Raw genomic sequence first — 14,754 nt, 5'->3', positions numbered from 1 at the left:
AACGGGCTGTTACACAAACTGCCCATGTAATTACACATGCCCGTGTGCTCCACACTGCCTGTCACATAGCCAGTCACACAGTCATGTGACACAAACTGTTGTTTCGAAAATAGCCTATTTTTTTGACATTTTTCGAGTTTTAGTGGTGTTTTCGTGTTAGAAACACATACCTAATACTACTGGAATAACAACACTAACGCAAGCAAGAGATCTTGAACACATCAACACAAAGAGATCTTGAACACATCAACACATCTATGATCAAATTATCATCTAATTACAAAACCAAAATGCAATTACGATGCCTAACACTTAAAAACAGTCCCTTAAATGACATTCAAGTGCATACCTCGGAAGTAATAGCGGTCCTAAAGCACTTAATTCGTTGGAGGAATGTTGTGAAACTCACGTCCTTCACCTAAAAAAAATGTGAACAATTATCATTGATAGTTTCAAGAGTCCAAAATTTTCCAACAAATCCACAATAAAAAATCAATTAAAACAAACCACCAGAAAATACACATACTCACCTTTATCGAGACAACAACACAACCCTTTTAAAAACGGCAACAAAGCAATGAAAGGAAAATAACCGTATCACAAAACTAGAGGTAACGACACAGAAAATTGGGAGAACAAAAAGGGAAAAAGAAAAGAGCCAAAAGATTAAAAGCTTGGAGTAACAAAAGAGAAAGAACAAGAAAAAACGTGAATTTGGTAAATAGGGGTAATAGACGACTGTGGGGAGCAATTTTAGGAGAAAATATTTTAAAAATAATAAAAACAAATAAATAAAAATGATAAGATATTAACTAATTACAATCCTACTACCATGGGCGGCACACAGGAGAATTTGCAATAATTATTTCCACTTTGCTCTTATGGGGATTCAAACACAAGATCAAAAGGTAAGTTAACATCTTACCACTGAACCAACAGACTCATTCTATCAACAAACTCAAAAAATAAAAATAAAAGATAAGTTCTAAGACTCAAATCTAACATAATTCAAAATTAATGGAAAATTCCAAAAACAAGAGAATTGAACTCAGAACCTAACGCAAAGATTCAAAGCACTTAATCACCAAACCAAATGAAATTTCTTAACATGATTTAAACAATTTAACTATAAGAAAACTGGGGCGTTACATCATATGCAACTTTATCTAATTGTAATTTTAGTGCATTTTGTTGGGTTTTTTCTTCTTTAATATTTAACATATGCTCCGTATCATCATATATTGGTCTTAATCAAGTTCATCGTCATCTGAATTTGAATTTGCGTCATTAATATTATCAAGATTTCTTTCTTCCTTGTACTTTTCAAAGTATGGATTATCTTAATTCCACATATGATTGAAGTTATGAAATGTGCAACATTTTAGTATGATCCAACCTTGTTTTTTTATATTATACAAGGGTGATGTTGTTAATATAGAAATATTTTATAGAACCACAAATATCTTATCAAGCATATTTCAAAGCCGTGAATGTCTCAAATTAAAAAGATCGCGAGCTGTTTATGATGCTTTTGTCTAGCACCATTCTCTCAAATGATATATATTATACCCCACGGTATGGTGCAAGAAATTTTTTTCTATTTACATAATTAGCATCGACCTCGTAATATTTAGGTTTATAATCCAAACAATCTATAGCTTTAATTATAAAAACTTATATAAACTTAATTTTGAGAAAGACTTATGCTAGGTTATATCCTTTTTATAATACGTAAATTAAATAATATATATAATTTATAATATATATACAACTTTTATAAAAAATAGATTTTATAAATTGTCCAAAACTTTTATAACTTTGTCTAACTTTAAAAAGTTATTTTTTTATAAACAAATTATGATAAAAAAAACTATAACATTTTTTTATGAATATGTATATTATTTTTATAATATAGCATAGACACATAAATAAGTTATGTTCATACTCGGTCATAATTTTTTATAAATAAATATATTATAACACATTTATATCATGTAAATTATTTTTTATAATAAACTTCTTTTACCATAACTTTAGAAATGTTATAGGATTTAAATAGTATAATTTTTTGTTATAATTTTATAAAATACACAAATTATTTTTATAATATAATTTTTTAGGATTTATATTATGAGAAATTGTTGGTCATAATCATCCAAAAGACTCATACGTGTTCATATTTATAATATAATTTTTATAACTTGTTTAAAAATAATTTTTTAAAATTGAATTTGAGTGTAATTATTTGCACAATTACTCTAATTCTCACTCCCTCCCTAAGCATTGGAAATTGTAATTAAGGTTCTCCAACTACACCCAATTCAGTGGGATTCATCAATTACAATTGATTGCCCAAACATATCACACTTATGTAATTACAAATAATTACTAGGTGGCATTCTAAATACTATCTAAGTGCATTACAATTGTTTATCATGGTGTTGTTATCAATCTTGAGTTGGTGTCTACACCAATTCAATCAACAACATTATCAGTACTAATTATTAATAATACATAAAATATGTACAATGTTAAGATGAAAAAATAGATTAAATTATGAGTAAAATAAAATTTAAACACATAAATAAATTATATTAAGAATACTAAATGCACTACAATTATTTATGATAATATTGTCATCAATATTGAGTTAATTTCAAGTTAACTTGTGACACCAACTCAATCAACAACATTATCAATATATACAATTTATGATGAATAATAAAATTAAAATGTGTAAAATATATTAAAATAAACTTTAGTTGAGTAGTAAAATTAAGATTTTATCAATGTAAATGGTATGGATTCAAATCCCCAATATGCAATTTTTTTTATTTTTTTATTTAATAAAAAAATTAAAATACCCTCGAATAATATAACTTATTTTAAATATAAAGATATTTTTGTAATTTTCCTAATCGAGTTGGTTATGGAATAAAGTAGAATGAAATAGTTATTCAGTGGAAATGGAATAGAGAATTAATAGGAATTACATTGTTTGGTTAGATTGAATGGAATGAACAATGAATGTTATTGTATTGTTTGGTTTATTGGAATATGATTTAAAAATAAATAAGGAATAAATGTAAAAAGACAAAATTAATAATATTTTATTTTTATATACATTACAAAATAAAACAATTATATGTAGTAAAAATTTAAAATAATAATATCTAAATATAAATATTTTATATTAAACTTTTATATTTTTTAAAATTTAAAAATAAAATTTTCTCTCTCTCCCATGTCAACCACCAATAGGATTTACCAAAATTTTATTAAGAGCTTTTGTAGTATCCCTCTCCCGTCTCACTGAACCATATACTTGATGAGTCCATTTAGTAATTATATAAAACTTGATTCAATAATTTTTAAAACTTAAAACATTTTTTTTTCAAATTTACTGAATCAAGTTTTATATAATTTGGGGCTTTAGAAACAATTTAAAACCAATTAGAAAATGTTATAAAGTGACTAGAGGTGTTCGAGAGATTGGGAAATTTTGCAAATGAGATGAGATCGGGATTTGTTGTCAAATATATATAATAAATTTAAATTTTTATTATATATATTTTTACATATTTCTTTGAGCTTTTTAGAAATAAGATTAAATTGAGATCATTTGTAAATTTTGAGGGTTATTTTTTAAAAAAATTATAACTAAATCGATATAATATATAAATATTAAAGGTTAAATTTGTTGTTGTACCAATTTTTTAACTACCACATCACCCTCTCATCATTAGACACTTAATGGCACTTAACGAAAATTGACAAAAATAATAATAATCTCAATTAGTCGGATAACTAATTTAAAATAATTAATAGTTGATTGTCCAAAAAAGACGAGTTCATAGTTAGATGAGCTGTGATGTAATTTACCGTAAAAAAAATTCCAAAAGTGTTGTCCCCCAAGTAGATGTCGACTTCTTAACTTTTATAGAGAGGAGTTCTCTCTCTAAAATGATAAATATATATAATAATAATAAAATCCTAAAATGATAAAATTATGAATAATAGTTAAAAAAAAAGAATTTTATAATTAAATACAAAAGCAACAAAATGATCTCTATAATTATTGCTAGGTACAAAAATTTTGCTCATCTTGGAGCCGCATGTAAACAAGATTAAATGCCAAATGCATATATTAACTCGAAATTCTAGTATCATTATGACATGCCAAAAATTAGCAAAAATCATAACAATCATATTCCAATTTTAGTAGAATAATGTATGACCACGTTATTCATGATATGCATGTAATCAAATTCTAGTACACAATTAATGAAGGTGTCTAAGCCAGCCCTTGTTGGACCCATTTGTCTAAAGAGGACCCAACCCACTAATTCAGAACCCAAATCCGAATACACACAGCAAAACAAATACTAATTGATCTATAAGCTAGATGAATGAGTTTGAATTTCTAGAGGCTTACAATACCTTAAAGGGACTTAGTCTTGAATCCCCAAACATTGCACCAGAAAGAACAACATCTCAAAAGCTCAACAAAAAGCATATGAAGAATCCACCATATCTTACTTCATATTCTTAGTTTCCAATTTTACATTTCCTATTACCCTAAACCATCTTCGACAGTGCAGGTCCAGAATATGAAACACAGATCTTCAGCATTTGTGTTTTCTTTTGACTATCCACTACAGAATTACTGATACACCATGGAACACACTGATTTAGTCTTGACCAACAAAACAAGGACAAAATAAAATTAAAAAAGAAACCAACCAGCCCAAATCATTGATAGAATACCACAGGAGGGAACCTGAATTTGTCCGAAATGAATGGTATTGCCCGTGGATTCTTCACCAGATCATGATAAAATGCATATTCCGCCTCATAATCATGTAACCGGAGCTCAGCCTTCTGGTTAGTATGATAATGGTGCTTCGCCAAAGTCGATTTGCCAAAGCCAAATATACTAACTTTGTCACAAATTCCCAAGGCTAACATAACAGCCTGCATACCAGAGGAATAGTGGAACATGGAACCATCATGAGTAGACCCCCATTCACTCAATGCCTTCCCTGTCTCCTCCACAAACCGTTTCGCTGAATAGTACTTCACAATCCTAGCACACAACATATCAAAACGCGGATCTGTAATCAACAAAGGTGCCTTGTGAGACGAATTGCATACCAAATAGTCCATGAAATGAACCGGTTGGCAGATATACATAACCATAGGAACATTCCCTCCATAAGGGTGACAAAAACATCCATCCCTCCTAGCACAAAGATGCAGTATATTGCTATTTACAAACGAAATACTGGTTTTCGACCCCACATTCTTTTCGAACCTCTCAGTCCTAGCATTGTTCAATCTAATCACGGCCTCATGACCATCAATGAACTTCCCATGATCAGTATTCAGTAAAATCCCACTATTCCCCACAACAGCACAAGATTTATACTTGTTATCCGAACTTATTAAACCATTATGGCTATCAATAGGAACCTTTACTAGTGTAACTAAATCCATCATAATATCAGGTTGGAACATTCTTTTTCTAGCCCAATGCTGTAAGTTCCTCCTAAAATCTAACCAATACCGATAAAATTTAGGGGACCTGAGCATTACCGGCATCCCATTAGAATTCCTAGCTTTGACATCATGATGATTGAACCTCCTCCATGTTGCAAAAGTCCTATACCTTCCTTGACCCGCAAAGCTCCCTTCCAGCAGCTGCTCTATTTCAAGCTTGGATTTTGCTTCACCTGTATCAACCGCAGCAAACTTGAGCAAAGTTGAGTTAAAATTTTGGATTGGTGGGGGTTGGATTAGGACCCTGGACCTGGTGGTCTCCAATTCAGCTGAAACAGCAAATCCACCACCGCTGCCCCCGCGGATGGCAATCCGACAGCTTAATGTTGCAGCTAATGCAACAAGCATTAAAATGCTTATCAAAGGTCGAAACGACCTCTTCATGGGAGCAATACAATTGCTTGAACCGTAAAATTGGGTTTGCTAGATATGGCCAAAAGGGTTAAAAAATACGGATCTTGAATTTATCTGTATTAGGTTCAGATCCATCTCTCAGGTGCAGTAGATTTTGACATCCACAAAGATGGGTGCCTAATCATAAATAGAAACAATCAGGGATTTGTAAGAAACAAAAAATGGGGGGGGGGAAGAAGATCAAATGTATTTCACCCAAGGACAAATATTTTTCCTATTTTGAGGAAAACCCGGAAAAGAAAGAGACGAAGATGAAATCTTGGAGGGAGAAATACGGCAAGAAAGAGTAGCATGAAATTGCAGGTGAAAGTTAATGATAGGAATGGTATTGTTCGAATAGTCAAAAATGTTATGGTTTCTTGTTGAACATGATCTTAAGAACAAGAATTAAGCACTGAACCAACCAAAAGCCTAAAACTAAAAGCAGACACTGCAAAAAAGAAAAAGAAAAAGGGGGGAAATCGAAAGGAACCTGCAATGCAAACCCTAAAAGAAAGGGTTGAGGATGAGGAAAAAGCAAAAGGAGTGGAGTGAGGAACAGTCTTCTATTCCTCTTCTTCTTTGCCCCTTTAAAATCCATGTGGTTTTGGGTACATATTTAAATGCATGTGATTTGCAGCATCATTGCCATTGGTAGCGCGAGGTAATGTTAGAAATTGTTACTATTAGTACGGAGGTAACTCATCTTTCTTTAAACAAAATTATAGTAAACTTTTGTAAATAAATGGAATTTCTTTTAAGATAAATTCTTAAATCATGATTTAATCTATCTACTAATATAAAAATCACAAAATTCGACCTTTAGTAAATGGCAATTGATTAGTAGTATTAAGAATTAATTGGATAAGTTGGATTAAAAATATTTGGTTGAAAGGGATGGGAATGGAACAACTTCACTACTTATTAAATTCCAACATCTGTTTCTTTCTTTTTTTCCATTTACTCCTCTAATTTTGTTTCTAATCTATTTACTCTAACTACCGTTTCTTAAAATATGATACCTTAGATTTTTATCAAAAACAATTTATGATGTATTGATGATGTCATAAACATTCCAATATTTTAAAATATATAAGCGGAATGCTAATTTACCTCTACTTGTTTGAAATTAGATGATTTAAAAGTATGAAAAGATAAAAGTTTTAAATTTTATTTAATAATAAATATAGGTAGATTGGTAGTAAACTTGTATTTTAATCTTTTACTGAAAGATATTATAAAAGTATGAAAAGATATATTGCAATTTAAAAGAATGGATTATTCTATAATTTCATAATTAAGTTAGTGATCCGGTTAAAGATAAAATGCTTAATTATAAATATTAGATATTAAATTTTTATTTGATTTTAAATATGAGATAAATTAACATAAACACTGCAAAAAGTTGAAGAAAAAAAAGGTATACAATTATTATGTTATAAAAGAAGTTTTTCCTTTTATGATAATACAGTAAGATTGATTTTAAAAGTGTTCAAAGAAAAAGAGTTTGGATGTGATATAGTAAAATTATACATGATGAAAAGAATGTTGAACTTCTTTAAAATTTGATAAAAACAAATATAAATAATCAATTTTATTAACTCACACTATATTAAATTATATATTACTCCATTTGTTTAAACCATTTTAATCCTTAGATAAAAAGGCAAAAAGACCAATCAATTTTTATTGCACCCAATTACTAATGATCATTCAAGGTCTTGTCAATGATTAATCAAACCCTTCAACAACCTCATAAACTTAAAAAGCCCAGATCAATTATTGAAAAAAAATAAATGAGCTGCATAATTTATTTTTGATAATCCAAAATAAACAAAAATTAATTTTTATAAGAAAAACTATAAAATTTAATTAGATAAGAGTTACTTATGATTTGATGGAGAATATTTTTAATTAGTTATATTCTATTTTATTTGTTTTAACGTTATATTATCCTATAAAAATTTTATAATTTGATTTTATTTAAAATAAGTTAGAAATTAGAATTTTTAAAAATTAAAGATAAAAAGGTAAATGTTTACCTTTGTGGCACATTTTAGGTTTTTCTATTGATTTGTTCCATTTGGTCTGAGGGTTTTTGTTTCTATTTAAATTTGGTTTCTCATTTTGGAAGGTGTCTAAGGAATGGAGGAGGATTTGGCTAAGCTTGCTATAGGGGATGAAGAGGAGGAGGCGTGGCAAATTGGGGATGGAATTGAGGGGAGAATGGGGCTTTGAGTATTGTTTGGTGGGTTCCTTTCTTACTGCAAGTGTTGTTCAATTTCAAGTTATATATGCACAATATGATGGCTAATCTATGGCACCTGTTGGGGGTGTATTGATTACAGACATAGGGGGAAAGTGTTTCTTGTTTCGGTTGTACTATAAAGTGGATATTGATCAAGTTGTGTCTGAAGGGCCTTGAATATTTAACAATTACCTACTTGTGACTCATAGGCTGATGCTGGAGGAGGATCTAAAGCTGGTTCTTTTATTATCCGTACCTTTGTAGTTTTAGATCCATGATTTGTTGTTTGGTCTAGTTTCAAAAGTTTTAACCAGACAATTTGGTAATTTCATTTGGGAAATATTGGAATATGATTCTAAATCTATAGCTAAAGGTGTTACGAGTTATATGCATATCCGGTTTCAAATTCATGTGCGAGTTCCATTGAAGAGGAGGAAGAAGATTGTTTTGGGGTGAAACGGGAGATATATGCGAAGTTTAAGTATGAGTGTCAATATCTGTTTTGTTTTCTTTGTGGTAAGGAGCTTATTAGTGAATGAATAATTCGTAGCAAGCGTTGCCGTGAAGGGCATCGGCAATGATAAGTTATTTTTTGCGAGATGAAAGGGAAAATGATCCGGGGATTTTTGGGGGATTTCATTATGGTAAGGATAGATTTTTGGCTGATTTTTAAAAATCTAATTCGTTACAAGAAATTAGTTTGAATTTGGTAGTGAATTTAGGATGAAAATTAACCATGACTTTTGGTGTGATGGAAAAGGAAAGGTGGTTGTTGAGCGAATAGATGTTGATATGGATTTGGGCTTAGAGGAAAGCCCACTAGGAGGTATGTATGTGAAACAAAGGCCACAGTTTGGGTTGGGTATTTACGTCGTTTCTGATGGCGTGGACTTGAGGGACTCTACTGTTGGAACTCAATATGGTTCTCAAAATGCTAGATCAACAGGCTCCGTAAGGCAAGCCAATCGGGTACAATGAAAATCTTATGTTGGAATGTTTGTGGGCAGGGGAACCCACGGACAGTACAAGGACTTTAGTATATGCTGAGGGAGTATAATCTCTATGTTGTTTTTTTTATTGAGACTAAATTAAATATGAGTCGTATGGAGGGGTTTGACGGAGATGTGGTTATTTGAATGGATTTAATGTGAGTGCGGATGGGTCAATGGGTGGTTTATCAATAAGATGGAAACAAGAATTTGTAATGTAGTTGAAATGTTATTTGGGGAGACATATTGATTTCAAGGTATAACAAGATTTGGAGGGTAATGCAAGGAGATTCACTAGTTTTTATGGAGTACCGAATAAGAGATTTAGATATTATTCATGAAGTTTGCTTCGTCAATTGGCCTATGGTCTGAATGCACCTTGGTTAGCGGTTAATAATTTCAACAAGATTGCTTATTCTTTGGAGAAAATATGGAGTCGGGTACAAGAGAAAGACTTGATCGAGGGATTAGAGAAAGACTACTTTTAAAGATTTCCATCTGGGCTTTAAAGGCCAATGGTTTACTTGGGAAATGGGGAGATTTGTATATACTAATATCATAGAAAGACTTGATCGAGGGGTGGCTAATGGGCAGTGGTCAGATCTTTTCCCAGAATATATGATTCAACATTTATCTCATAGGTTCTTGGATCATTGCCTTTTATAATTTCAAACAAGTTCGAGGGTGGTGAGTAATTGAAGAGATTTTGGTTTACAACCGTTCTATTTTGAATCTTGTTGGACTTTAGAAGAGTTTTGTGAATCTGAGGTAACAACAATTTGGCAAAATTATGTTGGTTCGATTCCTGATCATTTTGTGCAGCTTGGTCAAGGTTTACAGGAATGATGTTTACACTTAAAAAAAATGTTAATATACCATTTAGTACATGAGTTTGGCTTAGATGTTCGATGTGATACCCAATTTTTTTCCTTCAATTTGGTACCTAAATTTGGCTTCCGATACACAAAATGGTATTTGGAAATGTGGAGTGTGCCTTGCATTTATCAGACACGTTACAAGCACCATAGACGAGAATCGATGAGTAATCGAAGAAAGGCTAAAACAGGCCCGGAGTCGTGACGAGGAGAATCACTTTGTTGGGATGATGCGATGGACAACATTGTAACAAGGCGAATAAGACATTGCGATGTCACGACATGTTCTCTTATTTAGCAACTGCATCTTAGACTTCAAGTAGGACTTCTTCTCCTAGTTAGACTCTGATTATTCTAGGGATATTTTAGTATGATTAAAACTCTAATCTTAACCTATTTAAATGGGTCATTGTATCCCTATTTTGGTTAAGTCAATCAAGATACACCAGTAGGCTTTTTCTTTGAGGGCAAAAAGATGTAGTCGCATATGAGTTTTGGTAAGAGCTTCGTGATAATTATAAAGTATTTTGTACCCTTTTTGTGAATGCCCTATGAGATTTAGGGTTTTGTTTACCGATTTGCTCTTTGAAATTTTGAGCTTTGCATTTGGGATTTTGGGTAATGTACAAGTTGTATATTTAGGTTATTTACTTCATATTGTACTCTTGTTTGTTTACTCATTAGTGAAAAGTCGAAGCCTTCTTTGCCCATGATTTTTCCCTCTTAGAGGGTTTTCTATGTAAAATATTTGTGTCCATTCTTCACCACTTTTACTATTTCGTTGTTTATACAAGTCGATCCCCAACAAACTAGTATCAGAGCTACGGTTTAGCTTTCACAGATTGACTTGTTCAGTGCCACAACAACGTTTTTGGATATCGAGAAATTCGACGAACCAAAAATTTCAATTTATGGCAGTTTTAGATATTACGGAGGTAGCTGATGTGGACAAGGACAAGGGTGATGATTCGTTGTTCTCTACACATGATCAAATTGAAGGTGGAGTCGTGTTAGATGTCAAACATGTGCCTAATTTAAAGAAGAATCTCATCCCTTTTTGGTTTTAAGGACTCGAATGGTTCATAGAGGGTTACAATCAAGGTGGAGAGAGTTAACATTTTCTCTCTCATTCGGGTATTATTGGCCCTTATTGCATTATACAACTTTGATTTAAAGATTAGAAGTCTTTCAGTTTCAAAGTTCGAGCACAATATAGACTCAGTTGACATTATGCAAAGTTCGAGCTTGGCTCGTGACGAGCATGAAAAAGGAGGCGTGATATAAACGAGTCAATGTGGAGATTTGTGGGGTATGCCTCACATTTATCGGACACGTTGGAGGCATCTTAAATGAGAACTGATGAGCAACCAAAAAAAGGCCAAAATAGGCCCAATGTTGGGACGATGAGGGCCAGCTCATCGGGACAACATGATGGATGACGTCATGACGAGGCGAATGGGACGTTGCAACGTCACAACGTGTTCTCTTATTTGGCACCATGTTTTAAACTTCAAGTAATACTTCTCCTCCTAGTTAGACTCTAATTATTCCAGGAATATTTTAGTATGATTAGAACTCTAATATTAGCCTATTTAAAGGGGTCATTGTATCCCTGTTTTGGTTAAGTCAATCAAGATTTAATCGTAGGCTTTTTCTTTGAGGGCGACAAAATGTAGTCACATATGAGTTTTGGTGAGAGTTTCGTGGTAATTATGGAAATTATTTTGTGCCCCTTTTGTGAGTGCCCTATGAGATTTAGGGTTTTGTTTACTGATTTGCTCTTTGGGATTTTGAGCTTTGTATTTAGGGTTTGAGTAATGTACAGGTTGTACATTTAGGTTATTTACTCCATCTTGTACTATTGTTTGTTTATTCATTAGTGAAAAGTCGAAGCCTCCTTTGTCAATATTTTTTTCCGTCTTTGATAGTTTTCAAGTAAAAAATGTGTGTTTGTTCTTCTCCACTTTTATTATTTCGTTATATATATGGGTCGATCCCAACAAGAATAAATAATGCTAACTTTTTTATATTATCCGATGAATATTTACAACGTGGGCAATTCAATACCTAACACGTTGTGGCGATGATGCCATAATGATGTTACCATTTGAAAATTATAAAAAATTCTAACAAATAAAATTATAAAAATTTTATAAAAAAATAAACATATATATTAAAAATTATTAAAAATTAAAATATTTTTATAATGTTTCATAAAAATAAAAAATTTAAAAAATTATTTTTTATACTTTTCATAATATTTTATAAAAGAAAATTCTTATGAGAAATAAAAAAATTATTAAAAGACAGTTTTTTGAAAAAATAAAAAAAACTTCCATAATTTTATAAAAATAAAAATAAATCAAAATCATAAAAACATAACTCAGATATCAAACAATATACTAATCCTTTAAAATCAACTTAATAAATAAAAGAACTTGGAACAACAATGATTAAGAATGTAGTATGAATTATTAGGGAGCAGTTTTCTTTCATTATTGGAATAATTCCTTGCAAAAGCAACCAACAAACCAATTGGAAATCAGCACCCGCATTAAGATTAAAATACCATTTGAATGTATGTCATATTACAAGCACCAACGGCCGGCGAGACCATCCATAACACAATCACAAACAATCCCCTTTTTCCTTTAGATTTTCTGAAGCTTCTCGCCTTTGACAACCGGATTCGATTTGGCAATCTGTTGTTTTCCCATCCCTTTGAAATCGAAACTACAACCATGATTTTCAGGGTACCTATGGGTGCCACAAAACACCATCCCACACCTGCACTTGAACCCCGTCAGCCCCACGCGCTTCTTGCAAGTCATGCATCTGTTAGGTCGAACTTGAACGTGGACCTGAACCTCCGCTTGGACCACCTCTTCCTTGGTTTCCGCCAACGGTTCATGCTTCACCGCCAAGGAAACCGAAAACGACGATGATGAAGAAGAAAAGGAAGGGAGGAGGGCTTGATTAAAAGCTTGTTTGGCAGCAGAGGAAGATCCTTGTTCTTTAAGGTGCTGGAGATGGCGGTAACATTGAGAACAAAGATTTTGGGTTGCTGGGTTTCCGAAGAATCCACAATTGTTTGTACATTGTGGCGGTGCTTTACATCTATGTTCTTCTGCCATATCTGATATCTTCTTTTTTTTCAATTCTCTAAAAAGAAAAAGAAAATTACCTGACCGGAGAGTTTGAGAGAGAATTAAACAAGAAATGAAACCCTAATCTAATAACTAATTTCTTCTTAAAGTTGAAATGACAAGGAATAAAAGAAAAAGTGAAGGGAAAGGCAAGGCAAAGGCAACAAAGGAAAGGAATCCCCACTATGGGGTTTCTTAATTTCTTCTTTTAAGATCTTAAATACTATTATTACTACGCGTTGAATATAATAAAGTAAACAACTGTTTGAAATGAATTTTACAATTTTCGTATATACATACAAGGCAGAATTTGAGGGCTTTGTTTCATTCATGGCTGATAATGACAAACGAGAAATCTTGAACCGTTCTTCTTGGGAAGATCAATAAACATTTTGGTGGACGTAATCAGCTGCGTATCTCTATCGTCCGTGTCGCCGCCGTGTTTGCCATTTTTTGCCCATGAATGTATGAATGCCGCCGTGGCCACTTCATCCCATGGCCTACCATGACACATCAATGATTAAGCTACGCCATTCTTTAACACGCCTTCCATATTTTCATTACCACTTTATTAACGAGTCTTTCTTTAACATTCTTATATTAGGTACAAATATTGAATATAATAAATTATTAATTATTGTATTTAACATAATATTTATCTATCTAAGTGTTTTTTTGAGTTAGTGTAATAAGCCAACTGGACACCGACTCAATTGTGAAATTACTAAAATATTATCTCATGTGTAAATTAAGTTATATTTTTATGAAATTATTTTTATTTTTTATATAATAAATCAACATAAATTTAATCATAATAATTTTTGAACCCAAACATAATAAATATTTAACTTTATCATTATAAGTTATAACCAAAGAATTAATCAGTTTTATATGAATTTTTAATAAATATATTTCTTATATAAATTTTTTTCATCCACATTGTGGTATGCCATAAATCTAACTATATTAAAAGTCACTGATTGAGTTAGTCCCATAATTTAGCTGTACTCTAATTCAATTAAGAAATAACTAAAAATTTATTTCATTTAAAAAATAAAAAAAATATTATTAGAAAAATATTTTGCCTTTTATATAAAATATATAAAAATAATTTGAACTCAAAATAAATTTATAGATAATGAGACTTACTACCTAAGGTATTAAAATCGTCAAAGCTTTAAATTTGTCATTTCAAGTAAAGTCTCATTTGTTTTTTATCTGAATGTTTTCTAAATATATATAAACAACTAAAAACTCTATCATACACGTATGTGTGTGAAAATCTCATATTTATAACATAATTGGTGGAGATAATAAATTGTGCATAATAAAATAAATTTGTATAAAATACAATAAAATGAAAACTTGGTTGAGTAACAAATTTAAGGTTTTATCAATCTAAATGGTGTGGGTTTGAAACCTACCGTATGCATGTTTTTGTTTAAAAATAAATAAAGTACCCTCAAATAATATAATTTCCCTAACTGAGTTGGGACTCGATTGATGGGTAACATCAACTTACTAAAAGGATTATAAAAAGTAAG

The 14,754-nt window shown here is 31.3% G+C and overlaps 2 protein-coding genes across 2 annotated transcripts; both read right to left on the bottom strand.

The window, feature by feature from the left end:
* Positions 1-4,412: 4,412 nt before the first annotated feature.
* On the bottom strand, positions 4,413-6,596 carry LOC121203243 (beta-1,6-galactosyltransferase GALT29A). Its single transcript, XM_041097589.1, has 2 exons — positions 6,446-6,596; positions 4,413-6,090 (listed from the first exon to the last, which is right to left on the bottom strand). The coding sequence occupies exon 2, from the start codon at positions 5,941-5,943 to the stop codon at positions 4,753-4,755; it is 1,191 nt and encodes a 396-aa protein (XP_040953523.1). The 5' UTR covers positions 5,944-6,090; positions 6,446-6,596; the 3' UTR covers positions 4,413-4,752.
* A 5,930-nt stretch (positions 6,597-12,526) lies between these two features.
* LOC121219429 (zinc finger A20 and AN1 domain-containing stress-associated protein 3) lies at positions 12,527-13,770 on the bottom strand. The gene has a single exon (XM_041097588.1). It carries the CDS (start codon positions 13,196-13,198, stop codon positions 12,716-12,718), a length of 483 nt encoding a protein of 160 aa, XP_040953522.1. The 5' UTR covers positions 13,199-13,770; the 3' UTR covers positions 12,527-12,715.
* Between the last annotated feature and the right edge of the window lie 984 nt (positions 13,771-14,754).

The sequence above is a fragment of the Gossypium hirsutum genome, chromosome D07 (genome assembly GCF_007990345.1).
Source record: "Gossypium hirsutum isolate 1008001.06 chromosome D07, Gossypium_hirsutum_v2.1, whole genome shotgun sequence".
NCBI classification, from domain to species: domain Eukaryota; kingdom Viridiplantae; phylum Streptophyta; class Magnoliopsida; order Malvales; family Malvaceae; genus Gossypium; species Gossypium hirsutum.
This window is presented reverse-complemented; position numbering and strand designations above follow the sequence as displayed.